General features: G+C 34.2%; 1 protein-coding gene across 7 annotated transcripts in view; it reads left to right on the forward strand.

Moving 5' to 3' along the window:
* Window positions 1–24,854, forward strand: part of VPS13A (vacuolar protein sorting 13 homolog A) — a 273,758-nt gene that overhangs the window by 151,106 nt on the left and 97,798 nt on the right. For 6 of the 7 annotated variants that reach the window (XM_089913319.1, XM_089913320.1, XM_022573468.3 and 3 more), the window contains exons 40-50: window positions 4,993–5,085; window positions 5,544–5,900; window positions 7,052–7,153; window positions 8,464–8,622; window positions 8,799–9,054; window positions 10,400–10,560; window positions 15,435–15,538; window positions 19,253–19,535; window positions 21,518–21,913; window positions 22,172–22,276; window positions 22,397–22,543. In XM_089913319.1, the coding sequence (XP_089769445.1) occupies window positions 4,993–5,085; window positions 5,544–5,900; window positions 7,052–7,153; window positions 8,464–8,622; window positions 8,799–9,054; window positions 10,400–10,560; window positions 15,435–15,538; window positions 19,253–19,535; window positions 21,518–21,913; window positions 22,172–22,276; window positions 22,397–22,543 (2,163 nt within the window). The remainder of the gene's footprint in view (window positions 1–4,992; window positions 5,086–5,543; window positions 5,901–7,051; window positions 7,154–8,463; window positions 8,623–8,798; window positions 9,055–10,399; window positions 10,561–15,434; window positions 15,539–19,252; window positions 19,536–21,517; window positions 21,914–22,171; window positions 22,277–22,396; window positions 22,544–24,854) is intronic. The other variant, XM_089913321.1, reaches the window with a different exon arrangement.

Below are 24,854 nucleotides of genomic sequence, written 5' to 3' on the forward strand. Positions count from 1 at the left end.
GATTCACAATTTTTAAAGGTTATGCTCTATTTATAGTTATTATAAATATTGGCTATATTCCCTCTGTTGTACAGTATATCCTTGTAGCTTATTTTATAACTCATAGTTTGTACCTCTTATTCCCCTACCCCTATATTGCCCTTCTTTCTGCTTCCCTCTCCCCACTGGTAACCACTAGAATATGAGTCTGCTTCTTTCTTGTTATATTCACCAGTTTATTTTATTTTTTAGATTCTACATGTGATACCGTACAATCTTTGTCTTTCTCTGTGTGACTTATTTCACTTAGCATAATGCCCTCCAAATCCATCCATGTTTCTGCAGATGGCAAATTTTTATTCTTTTTCCTGACAGAGTAGTATTCCTCTGTGTGTGTGTGTGTGTGTGTGTGTGTGTGTGTGTGTGTGTGTACACCCCACATCTTCTTGATCCATTCATCTGTTTATGGCCTCTAAGGTTACTTCCATATCTTGGCAATTGTAAATAATGCTGCTTTGAACGTTGAGGTCCATGTATCTTTTTGAATTTGGGTTTTTGGGTTTTTTGGCTATTACCCAGGAGTGGAATTGCTAGGTCATATGGTAGTTCTGTTTTCAGTTTTTTAAGAAACTTCAATACTGTCTTCCATAGTGGTTGCACTAATTTACATTCCCACCAACAGTGTATAAGGGTTCCCTTTTCTCCACATGCTCGCCAACATTTGTATTTTGTGTTCTTTTTGATGATAGCCATTCTGACAGGTGTGAGGTAATGCCTCACTGTGGTTTTGATTTGCATTTCTCTGATGATTAGCTATGTTGAGCAATTTTTCGTGTGCCTGTTGGCCATCTGCATGTCCTCTTTGGAAAAATGTCTCTTCAGTTCTTCTGCCCATTTTTTAATCTGATTGTTTGGTTTTTTGATGTTGAGTTGTATGAGCTGTTTCTGTATTTTGGATATTAACCCTTTATTGGTCATATCACTTGCAAATATTTTCTCCCATTTGGTAGGTTTTCTTTTCATTTTGTCAATGGTTTCCTTTGCTATGCAAAAGCTTTTAAGTTTAATTAGGTCCCATTTGTTTATTTTTGCTTTTATTTCCTTTGCTTCATGAGAGGGATCCTAAAAAATATTGTTGCAGTTTATGCCAAAGGTCTCTGCCTATGTTTTCTTCTAGGAGTTTTATAGTATCATCTTAACATTTAGGTCTTTAGTCCATTTTGAGTTTATTTTTGTATATGGTGTTAGAGAATGTTCCAATTTCATTCTTTTATATCACGCAGACTTTTTTTTTAACATGACTTTTCAACTTGTAGGTGGATTATTGCTTGGTCACAAGTTTCTTCCTTCACAGATGGAAATAGAAGTCTAAAAAAGGAGATCCTTAGCTGAACAACCATATAAGGGAAACATCTATGATTATTGGGAATTTTGAGAAAGATATTTATGGCCAGCTAGCTGTTTTAGCCACATACATTTTGATAAGTTGCAATTAGTTGAACTTTAATTGATATCATAGTCATTTATATTAGAAAATAGTTTCTTTTTTTTTGAATTTTACTTTTTTTCTATACAGCAGGTTCTTATTAGTTATCTATTTTATACATATTAGTGTATACATGTCAATCCCAATCTCCCAATTTATCACACCACCACCACCACCCCCCACCGCTTCCCCACCTTGGTGTCCATACGTTTGTTCTCTACATCTGTGTCTCTATTTCTGCCCTGCAAACCGGTTCATCTGTACCATTTTTCTAGGTTCCACATATGTGCATTAATATACGATATTTGTTTTTCTCTTTCTGACTTACTTCACTCTGTATGACAGTCTCTTGGTCCATCCACGTCTCTACAAATGACCCAATTTCATTCCTTTTTATGGCTGAGTGAAATTCCATTGTATGTGTGTACCATATCTTCTTTATCCGTTCGTCTTTCGATGGGCATTTAGGTTGCTTCCATGACCTGGCTATCGTAAATAGTGCTGCAGTGAACCTTGGGGTGCATGCACATGAAAAGATGCTCAGTATCACTAATTATTCGAGAAATGCAAATCAAAACTACAGTAAGGCACCACCGCACACTGGTTAGAATGGACATCATCAAAAAGTCTACAAACAAATGCTGGAGAGGGTGTGGAGAAAAGGGAACCCTCTTGCACTGTTGGTGGGAATGCAAATTGATACAGCCACTATGGAGAACAGTATGGAGGTTCCTTAAAAAACTAAAAACAGAATTACCATATGACCCAGCAATCCCACTACTGGGCATATACCCAGAGAAAACCATATTTCAAAAAGACACATGCACATGTTTATTAAAGATTCACGAACTTTTTTTTTTTTTTTTTTCGATACGCGGGCCTCTCACTGTTGTGGCCTCTCCCGTTGCGGAGCACAGCCTCCGGACGCGCAGGCTTAGCGGCCATAGCTCACGGGCCCAGCTGCCCCACAGCATGTGGGATCCTCCCGGACCGGGGCACGAACCGACGTCCCCTGCATTGGCAGGCGGACCCTCAACCACTGTGCCACCAAGGAAGCCCTGTGCAACCTTTTATAAAAAAAAAAAAAGGAAGGATGACTCAGGGTGGAGTTGAGAGCCACAGAGAATTGTTCCTAGACTTTGAAATCTAATCAAGAAACTTATTTATCTGGCTGGATTTCAGAGCTTCTTTGGACTAGTGGCTTCCTTCTGCCTTGTATTTGTTTTTGTTTTGTTTTTTTGCATCTTTATTGGAGTATAATTGCTTTACAATGGTGTGTTAGTTTCTGCTTTATAACAAAGTGAATCAGTTATACATGTATATGTTCCCATATCTCTTCCCTCTTGCGTCTCCCTCCCTCCCACCCTCCCTATCCCACCCTCGAGGTGGTCACAAAGCGCTGAGCTGATCTCCCTGTGCTATGCGGCTGCTTCCCACTAGCTATCTACCTTATGTTTGGTAGTGTGTATATGTCCATGCCTCTCTCTCGCTTTGTCACAGCTTACCCTTCCCCCTCGCCGTGTCCTCAAGCCCATTCTCTAGTAGGTCTGTGTCTTTATTCCTGTCTTACCCCAAGGTTCTTCATGACATTTTTTTTTTCTTAAATTCCATATATATGTGTTAGCATACAGTATTTGTCTTTCTCTTTCTGACTTACTTCACTCTGTATGACAGACTCTAGGTCTATCCACCTCATTACAAATAGCTCAATTTCGTTTCTTTTTATGGCTGAGTAATATTCCATTGTATATATGTGCCACACCTTCATTACCCATTCATCCGATGATGGACACTTAGGTTGCTTCCATCTCCTGGCTGTTGTAAATAGAGCTGCAATGAACATTTTGGTACATGACTCTTTTTGAATTATGGTTTTCTCAGGGTATATGCCCAGTAGTGGGATTGCTGGGTCATATGGTAGTTCTATTTGTAGTTTTTTAAGGAACATCCTCTGCCTTGTATTTGAATTGGAATATCTGTAGTTCTTATCCTATATCTGTCCCACCATTCTATGTTGAGAGTGGTGGGAGCAAGCAACTCATCTTAGTTTCAGTTTTAAGAGAAATTGTGCTCCAGCAGTTGTACTTAATAGATTACACCCAGGAACTTCATCAACATCTGGACTTGATTTAGATTTTAGACTTTGAGCTGATGAGAGAGATGAGATTTTAGAATTTTTATTTAATGAGAGATGTAGATGAACTGATTATGTGGTGAGATACAGATTTAGATGATGAGATTTTGGACTTTGGGCTGTGATGGGAGGCGACTATTAGGAACCTTAGGAGGGGGACTTCCCTGGTGGTCCAGTGGTTAAGACTCCACACTCCCAATGCAGGGGGCCCGGATTGGATCCCTGGTCAGGGGACTAGATCCCACATGCCGCAACAAAAGATCCCGCATGCCACAACTAAAAAAAAAGATCCTGCATGCCACAGCGAAGATCCCATGTGCCGCAACTAAGATCCGGCACAGCCAAATAAGTAAATAAATAAATAAATATTAAATAAGGGAACCTTAGGAGGTGGTGAATATATTTTGCATTTGGGAGGAACGTGAGTCACTAGGGGCTACAGGACAGGTTTATGCTTACCATAGTTAGGGAAAACTCAGTTAATTTATAATTATATTAAGAATTATTTAGTAAGTCTAATGTATTTATAATTTTTTCTTCTCATTTTTTGTAGCTTGTCCTATATAGATTAATTCATTTTACTTCATTTTATAATGGAAAAGAATACCATGATAAAATTTTATTTTAGTAATTTAATCCACAGTTGAATCCACAAATACAGAACCTGTGGATACAGAGGGCTGACTGTACTATGCCTTTTTTTCTTGAGATAATGTTGGCTTATAACATTATATAAGTTTCATGTATGCAATATTATTTTTCTACTTCTGCATACACAGCAGTATGCTCACCACCAAATATTTAGTTTTCATCGGTCACCATACAGTTGACCTCTACCCGTTTTGTCCCCCACCCCTTCCCCTCTGTTCTCTATATCTACATGTTTCTTTTGTTTGGTTTGTTCATTTATATTGTTTGTTTTTTATTTTTTATATTACACATGTAAGTGAAATCATATAGTATTTGTCTTTGAACACTATGCCATTTTATATATAGGACTTGAACATCCTTGGATTTTAGTATCTGCCATGGGTGAGGGGTAGGGGGCAGGGGACAGGTGTGTATGTTCTGGAACCAATTCCCCAGGGATTCCAAGGGACTTCTGTAAAATAAAATACAGAATACAAGTTTTGAGGAATTTTCATGTATTTAAGCATATTTAAGAAATTCTTTTACTTATTGTATCAATAGTGTTGCTAATGTTAGTACTTTCTATTTTTTATAAATAATGAATAAGAGGATAATTAAGAAATGTTTTATTGATTCACTTGTTTTTAAATAGTTATTTTTACTAACTTGTTTATTTAACATACTTATCTATTACTGGGCAAGTCTTTAAATAAAAATATTTTAAGAACATGTTAATTTAATAGTATTGGTTTTTCTCTCACAGGTTTTGCAGCCTTGTGACTTGTTCTGTCAAGCTACTCAGATACGTACAGATCCACAAGTGATTGAATTATCAGTAAAATCCCTGACACTGAAGGTAAGTTACAATGTAGTCGGTGCCCTTTTGAAAAAATTAATAAAACTTAGAAATAAGCAATTATTATAGCAACTCTTTTGTTAAATAAGCAAAAAAAAGCTATTTTTGAAAATCTTTTATGACACGTAATTTTAAAATGATATTTAATACATATTTTATAATGAATGTTTTCATATATTTTGTTATTGGCAGTTGACTGCTTCTGTAGTTAACATCCTTATAGTATGTATAGTTGATCCATTTAATATCGACATATAAATATTTTAACTATTGAAATTAGTTATGATAATCAAAAAACTTTTTTGTGGGCAGCAAATTGTATCTACTATTTCTTGGTAGTAAGGTTAGTTCAATATTAATTCCTCTTGATCCTTTACAAATATATTTAATGTTTTTTTGAAGTGTGTATTTTTTGAAAGTGGTTTATGTAGATTTTTTAATTAAATTTTTCCCCTTAGGTTTCACCAGTTATCATAAACACTGTGATTACCATAACTTCAGCACTTTATACAGCTAAGGAAACCATCCCACAAGAAACTGCTTCTTCTACAGCACATTTATGGGAAAAGAAGGATACAAAGAATTTAAAAATGTGGTTTCTTGAAGAACCAAATGAAGTTGAAAAAATAGCTTCCCCAACTGAATTGGTACCCAAAGGAGAGATAATAAGAATGAACATTGATTCTATTTTTCTAGTTTTTGGGGCTGGAATTGGTCATCGAACAGTACCTATGCTTTTGGCAAAGTCACGTTTCTCAGGGGAAGGCAAAAACTGGAGTTCCCTAATAAATCTCCACTGTCAGCTTGAGCTAGAAGTAAGCATATGTAGTATTTTTCCAGATTTTATAACAAATAATGCTATACATGGACTATTTGGGGACTCTTACTTAAACATTTAAATTAAATTTATCCTAAGTATGATGTTGGTTCACAAAACTTTTGGAAGAAAGTGTACAAATTTATGCCCTTGATATAGTTGTTTTTATGTGTATGTTACTTTTAGAGTACATGTCCATATTAAGTTTATATTTCAACTGGTTTCATTCATCTTAAAGTTGATGATATTAATAGACAGTTTTGAGTAGATGAAAAATTCTTAATTTTAAGAATTAAATTGAGTATCCTTTTTCCTTTAAAATGATAATAGACTATTTCTTAATCTCTTCTAAAATAGTAATATAAAGAATGAGAAAAATATGCCTTATACTTTTATATAACGCAGAATCTTTATAATGTAGTGAGACTCCACCAAGGTCTTTCAGATTTTTGTGAGAGTCCTTTAGTTATATGGAAGATATTTGCTTTGAACCAACATATATTTTGCGTCAGAATTTATCTACATAGAATCATCCCAGAGATATTTTGCTTTAAATTATTAATTGAGTTGATGTCAAGTAGAAACTAATCTGATACTCTACCTAAGTCAGTAAATACGAAAATTTATAAGCTCCTATAACATTTGTGTTGATACAGAGTTATATGCTAATAGAGGTGGAACTGACAGACTAGATTTCAACTTTCCAGATTTTAGCTAGAATTATCTGTATTTTGCAGAGGATTTGATCTAGGATGTCCAAGAGGTTCAGAGAATTCAAATAAGTGCATACTCATTGAATCATATGTTACTTGCCTCAAGGGCTTTCGAAAAGTCAGTGGAGGTAGACAGATATGTTTAAAACATGTCAGTAGTGTTTGATAGATGAACACAGCTTTCGATGTTAAGCCCAGCCTGAAAGTCAAGGAAAGATACCTAAAAGAGATTTTTTTTCTGGATTAAATTGTGAAGACTAGACCACGAAGTTAGCCAAGTGAGGAAAGCATGAGGAAACTAATGAATGGCATGTAGACGGTTTTCACATGGAAGAAATAGCACAGCCAAAAGGAATGCTGGTGGGAAACAGCATGGAAGATCATTTTAGAAAATATCAGAGTGCCTTATTTAAAAAATTAAAAATTCTCTCTCTAGGTACATTATTACAATGAAATGTTTGGTGTGTGGGAACCTTTGCTTGAACCCTTAGAAATTGATCAGACTGAGGATTTTAGACCATGGAATCTTGGAATCAAGGTATTTTTGAAGTCTGAAAATTTTTTTCAAATATTGAGGATGTCCACATTACACATACTTTAATCGCAACAGAGTTCAGGTATCTCATTATGAGCCTTTCCACGTGCTTCCTTGTTTGACCTCTGAATGTAATTTTCAAACCCAAGGCCATTGCGTCATGGGCTTCTAATACAAATAATTATGTAACATTTATTATGCACTAGACATTGTTCTAAATAATCTACTTTTGCTTTAACCGTTACAACAAACCTCTGAAGAATATACAGTTTTAAACTTCATTTTAACATGTGATGGGACTGAAACGGTGGAAGTTAAAGGACTTCCATAAAGCAATAATACCTTTAAATTGGAAGAGGTGGAATTAAATACTGGCTTCAGAGTCCCCACACATAACCGTCGTTAAAATATCGCCAGCATTTTCTTGAAGGTTGTTGTCTATCCCGAGTTTTCTTTGATCTCTGAAGGGTGTATATATAGAAGAAAATATAATATTATTTGTTTGAAATATAGTGTGAATTTATGTAATCATACGAATCAGGACCTTTAGATGGATGAAATTGTGCTTCTGAAGCAAGAGACTGCAGCATTCCTAGCATATCTCCTCCCTAATAATGATTCAGTCAACCTGCAGGCAAATGTTCAGTGGTTTAAAGCCAGTTAAAGGAACAGTAAAGGTGACTAGCTTGGCATATCCAGCTTTTTGTATTAAACCAGGACATTTGATTTTCCACGTATTTCAGATAAAAGACTTGGATAAAGGAACTTATTTGGCGGTTGTTAGGTCAGGATACACATAGGCAGTAGACCTGTGAGTTCTAAAAAGAGGTAGGTGGTATTGATTCACATGAGCCCTAGGTCCTAGTGGCACTGTTCTGCAACTATTGTTGGACTTTTTAAGTCCCTAGGTTTCTGTTCTTTATTTATAGCATTTATAGCACCAGTAGATTAAATGACTTTTCTTGCCCTGAATTTCCACATGCTATGATGTATGGGCTTCTAATTTTCATTCAGATGCTCCATGCATTTAGTAATTTTAGGGGTTATTTTCCCTTCTAAATTGTGCCTGCCATTTTAGTATAACTGAGGAGGAGGAGAATTTTTCTTCCAATACTGCTTCTATCCAATGCGACCTTAGTTGGCTGATGTCCAAGTAATTCCAAGTAAGGCAGTGGAACTGATAAAATGTATTGCTCTCTCTAATGCTGTCATTGGAATTTGTCTAATGTTTGCTTTTCCTTTGCAAAGTGAGTTATGTTGTGCTCCTAGGAACAAATTTTTCTCATATTTCTACAATTTATATTTTATTTTAGATGAAAAAGAAAGCCAAAAAGGCCATTGTTGAGTCAAGTACAGAAGAAGAAAATTACAAGGTACCAGAATATAAAACTGTCATCACTTTCCATTCAAAAGACCAACTAAACATTACATTATCCAAATGTGGCCTTGTAATGTTAAATAATTTAGTCAAGGTAAGAAAAGTAACTTGAAACTTTAAACGTTGGTGTACTAGTCTGAGTTAACCCTTTTCTTTTATTGAACAAGAAGTTTTTTGTTAACTTAGTTATTTGTCATATGTCCATTAGTGTTCTGCTTGTCGTTTAGTTTTCTACATTTTCTTTTATTTATGATAACCCTTTCTTATTAGGCATTTACAGAAGCTGCCACTGGATCTTCAGCTGCCTTCATAAGGGATCTAGCACCATTTATGATTTTAAATTCTCTTGGACTTAGTATCTCTGTTTCACCAAGTGACTCTTTTAGTGTGCTCAGCGTACCTATGGCAAAATCATATGTATTGAAAAATGAGGAGAGTTTAAGTATGGATTATATCCGAACTAAAGACAATGATCATTTCAGTGCAATGACCAGCCTAAGCAGCAAATTCTTCTTCATTCTTCTTAGTAAGTGATAAATTACCTTCCTGGGGCTTTAATTTCTTTTAAGTTACATTTTATATCCCATTTTACTCATTTGTGGTATCTCACAGGTTTTTTATCTCCTTTCTAATATTTTGCAAATTTCATTATTTCCTTTGCAGGGCTTTGCTTGCTGTTGTCACTTTATCTTTGTATTTCAAATTCTGACTTTCTTTGGCCACTGCTTTATTTAGAGTATGGTAATTTACTACTTTATGTTTTGGAGAGGAAAATTATTAAATCTCACCCTCAGTCAGCATTTACAGACTTAGCTATAGATGGTTGTTTTAATCACTTTTAGTATAACTCAGTAGAATTGCACCAGTTTTGCAACTGAACGAATTCAGAATAAGGTTTGAATTCATGAAATGGCACAGGGTAATGGTTTTGGGGTTTGTAAATGGTTTTTGTGTTCTGCCTATTGAGGTAGAGGTTTTTTTCCTTTGTCCTTTATGTTTCCCAGAAGTTTTTCATTTTCATGAGAGGTGAAAGTAAATACATTTTTAAATTATCATAGTATATAGTCATTGTGAAGTTAAATATTAAATAGTCCCAAAGCCTCACTGACACCACTTTCTGACAGTCTGACATTTAAGTAGTTATGGAAGGGAGGATATTAGAAAGGTTAATTAGACATGGAGGAGGGGTACTAAAACTGATAGCTAATACTTTTTCCTAGTCAGGAAGTGATTCATAACAGTGGCTAGGTTTCAGGAGTTGTCCCAGCATTGTCCATGAATTATTCTCATCAATTTTACCTCTGTTTGTTTTTAAACTGACATTTTTATGGGATAGTAGGGAAGAAGGTTATATAAATAGATAATTCACCCCAATACAATATATGTATATATATATATTAGATAAAACTGTAAATTTTTAATCAAACCTTAGATATCACAAAGTGTCACAGGTTGGTGGAAAAACTTAAAAACTGAAAAATTGCAGCTTCTTGGTAGTTGCCAATGACTGCCTGAATGTATTAGGCTCTGGTTATTATAACAGCAAACCAGAGAACAGTGTTCTTGTATTTTCTAGTAATTTCTCTCATCAGTCAGTTATTTTTAAAAGGTTATGTTGTTGTCTTAGGTTAAACTACTGAATGAGATTTCTTTTTTAATTAAAAACTTTTTTTGGCAAAATGCTTTGAAGGTTTTAAATGAATGATGTAGGTATGTATTGTGGATTCTTAAAATATCCCTTTGTGTAGCTTTCAGTGATAATTATTCATACGTTTAAGAAATCATCTGATGTTTCTGGTTTAAAATGTCTACTTAAAATTAATATATGATGAATTATAATAAAAACTTTCAAACATGTATATTTAATTTAGCACCTGCTAACCACTCTACTGCTGATAAAATCCCTTTAACAAAAGTGGGACAACAACTGTACACTGTAAGACACAGAGAGTCTGGAGTTGAAAGATCTATTGTTTGTCAAATTGATGCAGTGGAAGGAAGTAAGAAGGTAACAATTCGCTCCCCAGTGCAGGTACGGAATGATTCATTTTTTTGTGAGGTCATATTGTGTATATTTGTATGCTAATTAAAAAAAAAAAAAACTAAAGCAAATTACTACCAAAAGAATACAAACTGTAATAGAAATATAGCTAATAGCAAAAAGAATAATCATTATCAGTAATTATACTACTGTAATACGAGCAGTTGTAGGAATATTTTGTAAATGTTTTTGGAATATTATTTTGTAAAAAAACAAAAACAAAAAAATTCAATATTTTGTTTTAGTTCTTTGTAGTATGTATTTATTATTTCGTTTCAATTAGAGAATACAGTGAGAGAAATTTGTACACCTTTATTGAGGTAAAATTGATGTACAATAAACTGCATATATTTAAAGTTGATGAATTTTGACAAAAAATACACATATGAACCTTCATCACAATCAAAGTAATAAACATACTTATCACCCCAAAAAGTTTCCTCATCCCCTGTCTCCCCATTCCCATGCATCTACTTATATGTTCTTGTGGTGCATTAGTTACACAATATAGAATTTTATGTAAATGAATGAAGTACAGAATGGAGTCTGGCTTCTTTCACTCAGGATAATTTTGTATGTGCCAACTTTTGTGTATTAATGTTGTTGCATGCAGTTACATGTTGTTGAGTAGTAATCTGTTCTATGTATATACCACATACCATTTTTAATGAATTTTTGTATATGATATAAAGTGAGGGTTGAGGTTCATTTTTTTCCGCTTGTCTATTCATTTGTTCTGACCAGGATTATCCTTTTTCCATTAAATTGCCTTGACACTTTTGTCAAAAATAAATTGACCATATCTCCATATCTGTGTGTGTTTATGTCTGAGGTCTCTAATCTGTTTCATTGATCTATTTATGTCAGTACCACACTGTCTTGATTACTACTTAATCTTCAGTCTTGAAATCAGGTAGTACAAGTTGTACCACTTTGTTCTTTTTTAAAGTTGTTTTGGCTAGCCTAAGTCCTTTCCATTTCCATTTAAATTTTAGACTTCAAGTTTTCAATTTTTATTTAGAAATTTTGATTAAATTGGCATTTTTAATATTAATTTTTGATTTTTTCTTGCTAGTAGAAATACATTTGGTTTTTGTATTAACTTGTATTATACAACCTTACTAGATACATTTATTCTAGTAGCTTTTTTATAGATAGAGATAGTTATGATGTCTGCAGATAAAAATATTTTTACTTCTTCCTTTCCAATCTGATGTTTATTGTCTTTTTTTTGTGTGTGTGGTACGCGGGCCTCTCACTGCTGTGGCCTCTCCCGTCGCGGAGCACAGGCTCCAGACGCGCAGACTCAGCAGCCATGGCTCACAGGCCCAGCCGCTCCGCGGCATGTGGGGTCTTCCCAGACCGGGGCACGAACCCATGTCCCCTGCATCGGCAGGCGGACTCTCAACCACTGCGCCACCAGGGAAGCCCTATTTTCTTTTCTCTTGTTTATTGCACTGGGTAGAATCTCCAGTACAATTTGAATAGAAATTATGAAAGTGGATGTTTTTATCTTGTTCTCAATCTTAGGGGAAAAGTATTCAATCTTTGACCATTGAGTATATTTTGAGTTGTTTTTTTGGTTATTGTTGTTCATGATCCCTCTGTTTGTAGTTTACTGAGAGTTTTTAAATCAGAAATGAATGTTGCATTTTGTCAAATGGTTTTCTCTGTTTATCGAGAGGATCTTTTAAAAAAATTGTTAATATGATGAATTACATTGATTTTTAATTATTATATTAAATAATGATTGACTTTTAAATGTTAAATGAACCTTGCATTCCCAGGATAAACCTCATTTGGTTTTGAAGTATTAACCTTTTAATATATTGTTGGATTGATTTGCTAAAATCACGTTTATAATTTTTGCATTTATGTTCATGAGGGGTGTTGGTATAGAGTTTTCTTGTAATGTTTTTCTTAAGTTTTTAAACCACAGTTTCACTTTAAGGGCTATTCATATTATCTGTCACTTCTTGAGTGAGCTCTTCTAGTAATTTTGTGTCTTTAATGAAATTTGTCAGTGAACTATTTTTGCTTTTACTTCACTTTTATTTTCACAGGGTGTAGAAATTTAGATTGAGTTATTTTTTCCATACTTTTAGGATGTCATTTCACTATCGACTCTATTACATTGTTTCTGACCAGAGTCTGCTGTTATTCTTAACCTTTGTTCTACGAAATGTGTGATATATTTTTATATACTTTTAAGTTTCTTCCCTTTATTACTGGTTTTAAGAAATTTGGTTGAGATGAATCCTACATGTTTCTTATACTTGAGTCTTTTAAGCTTCTTGAATCTGTGGATTTATAGTTTTCATCAACTTTAGAAAACAGTGTTGCCATTGTTTCTTCAAATATTTTTTTCTGTCTTCCCCCTCTCTTCTTTTCTTCAAGTAGGTATATATTAGAGTGTTTAAACTTATGCTGTCTAATGCTCTGTTCACTTTTTCTTTCAGCTTCCCCCGACCCCCATGTTTCTGTTTCGATAGTTTCTATTATTATGTCTTTAAGTTCACTTTTCAATGTCTAATCTGTTCTTAATCTCATCCAACGTATTTTTATGTCTAGAAGTTCAACTTGCATTTTTATTTACATTTTCCATGTCTTTTTATATATCCTCAGCTTTCCCCTAACTTTTGAACATATCAAGTATAGTTATATAAATGTTTTAATATCCTTGTCTACTAATTCTGTCATGTGTTTCATTTCTGATTTGTTTCATTTTATTCATTTTTTTAATGGGTCATTTTAAAATTCTTTTTGTGTGTCCAGTAATTTTTTTACCAGTTGCTTAAAATTGTGAATTTTACCTCGTCAGGTGCTTTAGATGTATTTGTACCCCTTTATGTATTCTTGAACTTAATTCTCCAACACAGTTATGTTAGTTGGAAAGTGATCCTTTCATTGCTTGTTTTAAAACTTCTTAGGTGAGACTCAAGCAGCCCGTAGCCTAGGGTTAATTTTGCCCCACTAGTAAAGCACTGTAACCAATACCCTTTGTACTAAACAAGATTTTACCACTTCGGTTGGTTAGAAAAGGAACTGTGTGTCAGCACCAGAGATTGTTCTGCCTGCGGCTTTCAGATGGATCTTTACTGAGCCTTAGACAGTGTACTGATGTGCATGTGCCAGACAGTACTGTACTGAAGTCTTTGGAACAGGGGGCACTCTTAAAGTCTCAGGAGTTACCTCTCTGTAACTCTCACCTTGCCATGCAGCTATCTTCTCTCTCATGTAATGTGCTGTTAGAGTAAGCCTCATTGGCTTTCCCACATTCTTATATCTATCTCTTCAACTCAGACTGGGCTCTGTTTGACTTCTCCTTCTCCACACAGTAATCCAGAAACTCTCCAGGTAGTAAGATGAGGTGACAATCTTAGGGCTTATCTTGGTGGAGTTTTCTTTCTTCCTTCCTCCCTCCCTCTCTCCCTCCCTTCCTTCCTTCCTCTCTCTCTCTCTCTCTCTCTCTCCCCTCCCCTTCTCTCTCCCCCCTCCCTCTCTCCCCCCCTTTCTTTCTTTCTCTCCCTCTTTCTCTCTCTCTAGCCCTCCCTCCCTTCCCTTCTCTTCCCTTCCCCTCCCCCTTTCTTTCCTTCTTTCTTTCCCTCCCTCCCTCCCTCCTTTCCTTTCCTTCCTTTCCTTCCTTCCTGTGCCACCTTTTTGTCCATTACTTCATGTGTATTTTTTTTCCCTGGTGTTTTGGTTGTTTATATTGGGAAGTTATATCTGGTCTATATTTTTCCATCAGGGCTGAAAACAGAGGTTCCTTCTCTTTCATTTTTGATTTACGATGAACTGTATTAAAAGATGACAGGGCTTCCCTGGTGGCACAGTGGTTGAGAGTCCGCCTACCGATGCAGGGGACACGGGTTCGTGCCCTGGTCCGGGAAGATCCCACATGCCGCGGAGCGGCTGCGCATGAGCCATGGCCGCTGAGCCTGTGCGTCCGGAGCCTTTTGGCTCCGCAACGGGAGAGGCCACAATAGTGAGAGGCCTACGTACCGCTAAAAATAAAATAAAATAAAAGATGACAATTGGGCTGCGTCATTATCGTAGATTACTTTTGAATTTTATTAAATAGTAAAACATTAATGTTAAATTTCTTATAGGTACTTTCATAGAAATGAAAATATATGTCTCTTCTTTTAAATCGGTAGAGCAGTTTATCTAGAAATAAAATATAGTGCAGTTAAGTTTATATATTTATCAGTTCTTAGTTTGCACTCAGTATGTTTTATATTTTGGTATGATTTTTAAAATATAAAGATTTTAGTAAGATATAGAAATAATACAAGAAAATGGTGTTACTAACCAGTTTGGTTTTGTCTATCCCAAAGATAAATATAAACGGAGGTTTATCTGATAATGTGTGTTAATCAAAATAATGTTAATCTTTTACAGCACTGCTGTGTGCTACTCACTGGGTGAGCTGTTCCCTGCACACTCTTTGATTCAATGAGTAGCATACAGCAGTGATGTAAAAAGGTAGACATTTGCCAGCCAGTGGCCTGTTTTTCACTTTTATCATATAGACATCTAAAACTTGGATATAATATGTTTCCTATTAATTTTTTCTACTATTTTTGTCTAAATGAAAAGTTATTCCTTATATCAAGTTCAAGAAGATGTTATTTTCTTCTAAGATTTTTAAAGTTTTGTTTTTGAGATTCCTTTTCTCTAAAACTGGAAACTTTCCTTGTAATTTTTAGCAAAGATAATTGCATGTTGGGATTTTTTTTTCTAATTTATATGAGCAAGATAAATATTGCCTGATAATTCCTTTGCTGGGATATTTAGATGGAATATTTTTTAAATGTCTTTAGATTCTTAGATTAATGATACTAAATGTTACTTTTCTTTCCCAGATTAGAAATCATTTTTCAATACCACTTTATGTTTATGGAGGGGACACCTTATTGGGAACGGCTTCACCTGGAAGTGAATTTAACATACCATTAGCATCTTACCGGTGATTTTTTTCTTTATCCTTTTGTTTGCCCTAAGGTCTCTTATATACTTTTTAGTTTCTGATTTAGTAGTGATATCTATCTTTAAGTTATCAAACCATGATCAAATTTATCTTGTTAATATCTCATCTAACTTATTTAAGTTTCGGCACTCTTAGAAGATTTTTTTAAAGAAATGTTATTTAACTTAATGTGTATAATGTATATCCTATAAATTATCTATGCTTTCACTAGTAAATATAAATTACATGCTTGCAATATAACTATCATGGCCATAGTCATATATATTTATGATTTTTAAAAAATTTCTTACTGAGCATGATTGGTGGCTTCTAGATTTATTTACACTATTATGAAGTGATTTTTACTTTTCTAGGGTTTTATGATAGAATTTTTAAGAAATTTCTTTAGAAAATGTAAAATATTTTATCTTTTAATCTACATATTTATCTATTAATTGTTCATTGACAGAATTGTAATGTAAATAGAGATAGACAGTTGATCCTTCAACAACATGTGGGTTAGAGGTGCTGACGCCCATGTAGTCAAAAATACACATTCAGTTGTCCCTCAGTATCCATAGAGGATTGTTTCCAGGACCCACTGCAGATACCAGAATCCTTGGGTGCTCAAGTCCCACAGTCAGTCCTCCACACCTCTATTTCCACATCCATGGATTCAACCAACTGCTAGTCATCAAGTACTTTATTTGCTGAAAAATGTCTGCTTATGAATGGACCCGTGTAGTTCAAACCCATGTTGTTCAAGGGTCAGCTGTATAGTACATATAAAATCTTTTATGTATTAAGAAAGGACTATTAAAATTGTAACAGTACTAATGATGGGCTAGTCTCTTAATCATAGGCTTAATATTACAAACAAGTATTATTATTATTTAGGATATTTAATCTGGAATTGAAGATAATCTCTTTTAGGGAGATTAAACTCTCTTGGAGAATAAAAACTTCCTCAGAATAAGCATCATAGTTTGTTAAGTACCATTTCAAAACACACTCTAGACATGGACCTTTAGACCTATGCTACAAAAGGATGGAGGCAAAATTACAAGCAGTGCTAAAATATTCCTTACCTCTATTTATTCTGCCCCATACGTAGGAGTTCAAGATTGGGTCCCTAATGCTTAGAATACAGCCTAGCAGTTTTAGGCACATATTTTCAGAGAGTAGACCTGCTCACCTTAGTGAGTGTTTTATTGCCTAGACCTTCTAACCCTAATGAGTTTTATTGCTTAGTTCAGACTTGCTGAGGGAAAGAGTTATATTGTCTAGAGAACAACCACAAAATAGTTGTTTATAGTATCTGACCTTGTTCTAGAGGGGATTTGGGGTGGGTTATAAGACTAGATTAAAAAGTAGCATGTAAGATATGTTCAAAAGTTTCTGTGAGGAAATCCATTTTGTCCTTGGATAATAAAAGTTAATGGCATTCTGCTTTATTTTTAGTAAATATTACTATATATTTTGTGTTTCTGTCCATAGAAGAGAAAAGTTAGGCCATTAGAGTATCTTTACACTTTTTTGTTCAAGGCTAAATATTTGTTACATGGAAGTTAATCTATCTTAATTAGAATTATTAATGACTGACTAGCTTGGACTTCACATTAGATATTCTTCTAATCTAATGCTTAGATATAGATACTCATATTTAAGATGTGAGGTCTTAAATTAACAAATGGGTATCATTCTGTAGAATTTAAGTATACTTATTCTTAAATTTAATTCATTTAACAAGTATTTACCAAGTGTTTTGTTGTGTGGAAGGCACTACTGTAAGATACCAAGAGGAATTGGCATGGCTATTCCCCTTGAGAGATTGATATATTATATAGGTACAGAAAGTAGAAAACAATGGGTTGTTGAGAATCACAGAAAAAGTTTAGTTGCAGAAAACTATGAAAAGGAAAGAAGGGATTAATGATTAACTCCTGAGAGACGTACATGAATTGTAGTTAAAATATAATAATGTGGAGATTAGTGGGGAAGGGCAATCTTAAATGGAAGGAATTGCATAACAAAGATAAGGAGGCGTGAATGCACAGGATTTGTACAGGTCTATAAAAGACTAGGGGTTTGACTGGAATGTAGTGTGCATGTTGGAATATGAAATTTGAAAGGTTAAGTCCACGTTGGGATAGTTGCTTGCTCATTGTCTTGCCCCCATTTATATAAATTTTATCTTCATCTTTAATATCTATTTCTTTCTTCCTCTCTCAGAACATTTGGTTTTCTTCTGTTTTAAGACCATTTAATGCATCAGCTCTTCTCACTCAAAACCTCTTGCCATTGATCATCTGTCTCTCATGTTTTCTCTTCATTCATTTCTTAAACTTTCCTTTAACCTTGCATATGTCTCTAGTTCAGCTCTACCCTTCAGAAACAAAGCTTTTGGGGGAAATTGTGACCTCTGGAAAACACTCTGCAGCCAGTCTAGAAAGAGTTAACCACACTCTTCATGCCCTTAGTCTTCAGTGTACATCTGGGTTTTTTTTGAGGGGGGGTACCTATCACAGTGCAGTAGTTATCTTTTAACATTACATTTCCCATGTGATTGGTATCTCCTTAAGAGTAAAGAATGACTTACCATTTGTTCATTTTCAGTTTTACCTTCTCATTGGTAAATAATAGTCCAATAAATGTCTTGATGGAAAAAAAATGAAATTTCAGAGAGAATGTAGAAGTAAAATAGGCTAAATCTGATAACTGATTTGACAGGTAACTATATCTATGTATGTAAGGGGGGAATAAGGAAGAGTTAATATTATTTTATAGTCCAGAGTGCCAAGAGCTGGAAGTTCCTGAGAAAAGGACACACAGAGAAGTGGGTGTGGAGGGTTCAGAGTTCAATTTAGCAATTTAAAGCACCATCCGACATCATTACAGAAATATGTAGTAGATATTTAAAACTCGGGGGACTAGAGCTTAAGAAAACAATCACAGCTAGAGATAGTATTGACACTTGTCACACAGTAAGGGATAGTGTCACAATCATAGGTAATTAGTTTTACAAGTATAAAAATACTTAAGTGTTTATACGTGGACACACCTTAGGTTTAAAAAAATTATTAAACCCAAAGTACATTTGCAATGTAAACAAAGAATGTGATTTTTAAATATAAGGATTAATCATATGTGACACCTAATAATTTTATTACTGTCTTCTTACAACCACTTCTGCAACTATGCTCAACATTTCTGTAAAGCTAAGTATCTATTGAAAGCTTTCATTTGATTAACCTTGAGAAGCCAGTGATTAATTTTTCAGTGGAAATATATTTTTGCTTCACAAACTCAATCATGGTATGTACTTGGGACCACATATCCAGGAAAGCCAACTTCTTTAAGTTCAGTGTTTAAGTCACAGCTGTATGTGTGTGTTTTGCATATATGACCTGTATGATTACGTATTTTCTGCGAGAAACCAATTATCTTGTAAACATACTTTTAAGACAGCAAGTTTGTAAGAAAAATATTCTTCTCTTGGAAGCCAAATAACTTGATTGGTTTCCAGAAAGTTAAGATGTATGTTGGTATCTATATGTCTATCTTACCTATCTCTAAGAAGAATGTGAAAATATAAAAATTTATTACAATAGTATGGAGGGAGATAATTTCATTGTTCTGAAGCTGTAATCAAACAATTAAACATGTATTTTCTTTTAAAGCATTTTAAAATGTATTTTTTAATCTTTTATGTAGATCACTCCTTTCCCTGAAGCCAGAAGATGAGGACTATCAAATGTGTGAAGGAATTGATTTTGAAGAAATTATAAAAAATGATGGCACTTTTCTCAAGAGGAAATGTAGATCTATAAACCCTTCCAAGAAGCCATTTATCATTAATATTGTCCCAGAAAAAGATAATTTGACATCTGTGTCAGTGTATTCAGAAGATGGTTGGGACTTACCATATATAATGCATTTGTGGCCACCTATTCTACTCCGAAATCTTCTTCCTTACAAAATTGCTTATTATATAGAGGTATTCTGGAATTTTTTAATGCCCTCCTGTCTTTGATTTTGTAGCTTTAGTTATTTAAAGTTATGAACAATAAAACAATGTTTTAAAATTCTAATAAAAATTATAGTACTGGTGAATAGACAGTACAGATATTCTTCAAATGGAAAAGAAATGTTTCAATCATGGTATATGAAAGAAGATTAAAAAAATTTTTTTTCCACTGATTTACCTTAGAAATCTGGTTACTAAGTTGAATATAATTCATACACACAAATATGATATGCCATTTTAAAAATCATTTATGAAAGTAATAGATATTCCTGTAGAAAATTTTAGAAAATAGAGATTATTAAGATTGTCTGTAATCACATTATCTGAAGGTAGCACTTCTGATGAAGTTATCATTTCAGTTCTAAAATATATATTTTTCAGTCTTTTCCATGCATGTATATTTCATGTATATTTAAAAGATGGATACTAACTTCAAACATGTATGAGAATTAGTATTAAAATGATAGTACTAGACTTAAAACTTGCTACATTGTATTATTCTTGTGCTAGTTTTCTAAAAGGATTTTATGCCCTATAAAGATGCTTTTTCTTTTAAATACTCTTTGTTTTAAGATATTGCATCTGATTCCTTCCTGTTACTGTAACAGGAATCTCTCCATCTTAGGATTTTAAGTAAATATTCCATTTGCCATTGCTTGTCAAATATAAGAAAGTAGTTCTTCATTGTAGTATATTATTTGTTTTATTGCAGTCTTTTAATTATTAATTATTGGGATTTACTCTGTTTACACTTTTCTGTTAAATTTTTTTTCGGAGTGGGGGAGTGAACACATCTGTGGTTTAAGAATATCTGTTTTCCATATGGTTGACAGATAACATAGTGGTTAAGAATTTACACTTTGCTGTCAGATAGATTTGAGATTGAATCCTACCTCTATCGCTTACTAGTGCTATGTCTTTAGGTAAGCTACATTATCTTTCTAAATCATTTGTCCAAGCCTATAAAAGGGGGATAGTAATAAAACTTTCATGATTGGGATATGGTGAAATCAAATTAAATAACGTTTGTAAAGGACTTAGCACAGTGCCTGACAGGCATATGGTTCCCATTTATTTACCTCTCTAGCACCACCAGCACTACTCTTCTATTTTGTGGAACATGTCAAGTATTGACACCTTACCTTGTTTTTGCTTTAAGTAATTTAAAATCTTAAGGTGAAGAGATTCCCATGTTATAACAGGAGGGAACCAGATTAGAGTTGCTGGAAAAACAGGTGAAATACCCAGATGGAATGTCTATCTATGTTGCATTTTAATAGAACTTTTAACTTGATGCTTTTAGGGATCACATTCTGTTTGCTAGTTTCCAAAGGATATGGTCACTTTTTAGAAAGACAGTTTAGCTGCGGTGTGGAAAAGGGCTTAGAGGAGATAAGAGCAGTTAGGAGACTCTTAAAGGGAGAGGTTACAGTGACATGAACTAAGGTAATGCAAGTGTGAGTGGAGAGAAATGAACAGTTTTGAAAGCTACGTAAGATTCAGTATAAACAGTGATTGGAAATGGGTTATGAGAGTTTGTTAAAAATCAAAAATGAGAGTTAGTAGGGATTGCTTATTTTGGATTACATACATTTTTCATTATTTTGTAGTTTTCACAACTAAAATCACTAGTGGATAAGATTTTTGTTTTACTAATTATAGTGTTTTATAATCTTCATTAGTGCCAGCAGAATTTCACACTATATTATTTTATTTTATTTTCACAATAGTCCTTTGAAGTAGATCATTTAGACCATTTTACAAATACAGTAACTCAAATCTCAATTTATAGAAATTTATACAGTTGACAAAGTTAGAACGTGAACATAAGTCTTCTTTTTCTGACAGAGGTATTTCAGAATCATTTGTATAGCATTTGGAATCATTAAATAGAATATTTTGGTGTATTATTCTGAAACATTAAAAATTTACTGTATTTTTTTTTATTATAGGGCACTGAACATAGAGTTTTTACTCTACATGAAGGCCATTCAGCCCAGATTTGTACTGTACAGTTGGATAAAGCCAGGCTGCATTTAAAATTACTTGACTATCTTAATCATGATTGGAAAAGTGAATATCATATAAAACCTAATCAACAAGATATTAGTTTCATCAGTTTTACTTGTGTTACAGAAATAGAAAAGACTGATTTAGATATTGCTATCCATGTGACTTATAATACTGGCCAGACGGTTATGGCATTTCACAGTCCTTACTGGATGGTCAATAAAACTGGTCGAATGTTACAGTATAAAGCAGATGGAATTCATCGAAAGCATCCGCCTAATTATAAAAAGCCAGTTCTCTTTTCTTTTCAGCCAAAGCACTTTTTTAATAACAATAAGGTATGTGAAGTTTTTTTGACTTTCATTCTTTATCTACTTATCACTCCTTTTTGTTTGTTTAGAAGAATAAAATATTATGAAATAGAAATAAATTTGTGAAATATTTGAGGTTAAAAAGATTAAAATTTAGTCTTGGGAAGGGTTTAGTGCATTAACAGTATAATATTAGTTTAAGCTAAAAAGCAAAAAATATATCAACTTAGGTAGGAATTTTTAAAGGTACCGAAATACTAATATATTTGAAATATTTTTTTCTAGGTTCAGCTTATGGTAACTGATAGTGAATTGTCAGATCAGTTTTCAATTGATACTGTTGGTAGTCACGGAGCTGTTAAATGTAAGGGCCTGAAAATGGAATATCAAGTGAGTTCATTTTATGCTCATCAGGAAATTTTTTTTAAGCTCTACTGAGTACTTAATTTTTATCAGGATGTTATGATAATGGAATAGTTTTTGAAATGTTGCTATTTTTTTTTCCTGTAGGTTGGTGTCACTATAGATCTTAGCAGTTTTAACATTACCAGAATTGTCACCTTTACACCCTTTTTTTTGCTTAAAAACAAAAGTAAATATCGTATATCAGTGGCTGAAGAGGGAAGTGATAAATGGCTCTCTCTTGATTTGGAGCAGGTGGGTAGATGAATTTCAAAAAGGTACCTCTTTAGATTTTCATTTTCCCTTGAAGTTTGATACATGAAATCACTATGTAATGTTCTAACTCTCCACCCCCACCTCCCAATTTTGTTTCAGTTCCATGAACATTTGAGTATTTATTTGTACCAGAATAAACCAAGTAAATAATTAATTATTAAAATCCGAACATTGTCATCTAGGAATGTGTTGCTTGATAATAGAGGTAGACATTTAATAATTACTAACCAAATGTCGTTAAATATGGCAGTAGAAGACTGGGTAAAGTATAAATGCAGCAAAGAGAAGGAAATTATTTATTCTCTTTAGGAAGCTGTTAGAGATGCCTTTATAGGGTAGGTTAAGCTAGTTATTTTAGGAAGACAGTAGTGTCTTAGGAATGAAATTTTGATTCTACTCTATCTGTAGCTATTAGGTCTCTGGGTAAGAGCTTTCTGAAAGACTGCCTGAGGTTAATAGAATACTTCTGAAGAAATTTTATTTTGAGTATGTTAGGATTATTAGAGAAGTGTTTGCTATTTTTATTCATTATGCCTTTTTGCTTTGACACCATCTTTCTGGAATCATTCTTCTTGATGTACCATCCTTTGGCATTTCCTTTAGAGCTGATTTGGAGGTAAATACCATCAGTTTGTGTTTATCCATAAAAGTTTTAGTCATCACCTTTCTTTTATGAAACTTTTTCTTGATAATCAATTCTATTTTTTTCTACATGTTGTAGCATTTATTATATTCTGGCTTCCATTTTTGTTGAAAATTCTGCTGTGATTCTGTCATTTCTCTGGAGGTTATCTTTCCTTTTTCTCTAGCTGCCTTCACAGTTTTCTCTCTGTCTTTGATGTTCTGCAGTCATACTACTGTTTGTCTGCATGTGGGTTCCTTTGATATATCCTGCTTGAGATACTTTATTCCTAGACCTGTAGATTAATATATTTCATACCTTCTGTAAAATTTGCAGCTATTGTCTCTTTAAATACTACCTCTCCTCTTCGTCCATTTCCTCTTTCTGGGTCTTTAATCAGATTTGTTCTAGAACTTCATATTCTTTCTTCCATATATCCTATTATCTTTTTTATATTTTCTATCTGTATAACTCTTTGCTTCATTCTGGATAAATTCTACATATATATTTTCATAGATTTTCACTTTTACTATATATATTATACAGTGTATATATATATATATATATATATATATATATATATATATATGCTATTTGAGCCTTCAACTGAGTTTTTTTTTTTTGCGGTATGCGGGCCTCTCACTGTTGTGGCCTCTCCCGTTGCAGAGCACAGGCTACGGACGCACAGGCGCAGTGGCCATGGCTCACGGGCGCAGCCGCTCCGCGGCATGTGGGATCTTCCCAGACCGGGGCACAAACCCGTGTCCCCTGCATCGGCAGGTGGACTCCCGACCACTGCGCCACCAGGGAAGCCCCAACTGAGTTTTTTATTTGAATAATTACATTTCTCATTTCTAGAAGGTGTACCTTTTTTCATGTTTGCCTGTTTGTTCATTCTTTCAACAATATTTATTGTGTGTACTCCTTATGTGCCTTGTGATACATCTTTTAACAAAACCACAAGTACCTGTCCTTGTGTAGTTTACATTTCAGTGGGAGTGTAGGGAAGTCATTAAATGGATAATACTATAGTCAACTAGTAAAATACATAGTATGTTTAAAGGTGACAGGTCTAATAGGGAAAAAGGAAATAAGACAGGCTAAGAGGTGTTAAGAGTTTCAATGAGCAAGAAGTGGGCTATAATTTTACATAAGGTGGTCAAGGATAGGACTTACTAAGGTCACATTTGAACAAACTTGGAGAAAATGTGAGAGGTACACTTGTCAAGAGTTCAGCTGAGTTGGAGCTGAGATGCCAGGTACAGGAATAGCTGATAAAGACAACAAGCTAAAATGAAAGTAACACTCAGGACTTTAATTACTTACTGCAATAGTATAAGTAAGAGGCTAAACTGAAGAAAGCACCACCTCCCCTTGTACCATTTTTCCTATGGAACAACGTTAGTTAGGGGTGAGGTGGATCAGTGAGGGTAGTGTCATTGTCAGGGGAGCCCTGAACAAATAGCTCTTACTGTTTTATGGATCTGGGGGTGGCAGAAAACAAAGGGGAAGGGCTAGGAATGGAAAAGTACTGAGCACCAAGTCAGAGTAGAGAAAAAGCATCTTGAAGTTCCGCCTCTCTCCTTGATAAAGAGGTGTTGCAGAGATTCTTGAGGAAGGCCTCTGCCAAAGGCCCTGGTAAAGAGGCCTCTGGACAAAGATGCCTGT

This window comes from Delphinapterus leucas, chromosome 6 (genome assembly GCF_059928025.1).
Source record: "Delphinapterus leucas isolate spDelLeu-1000000601 "Yukka" chromosome 6, BTC_Dleu_Yukka2, whole genome shotgun sequence".
In the NCBI taxonomy this organism is placed as follows: domain Eukaryota; kingdom Metazoa; phylum Chordata; class Mammalia; order Artiodactyla; family Monodontidae; genus Delphinapterus; species Delphinapterus leucas.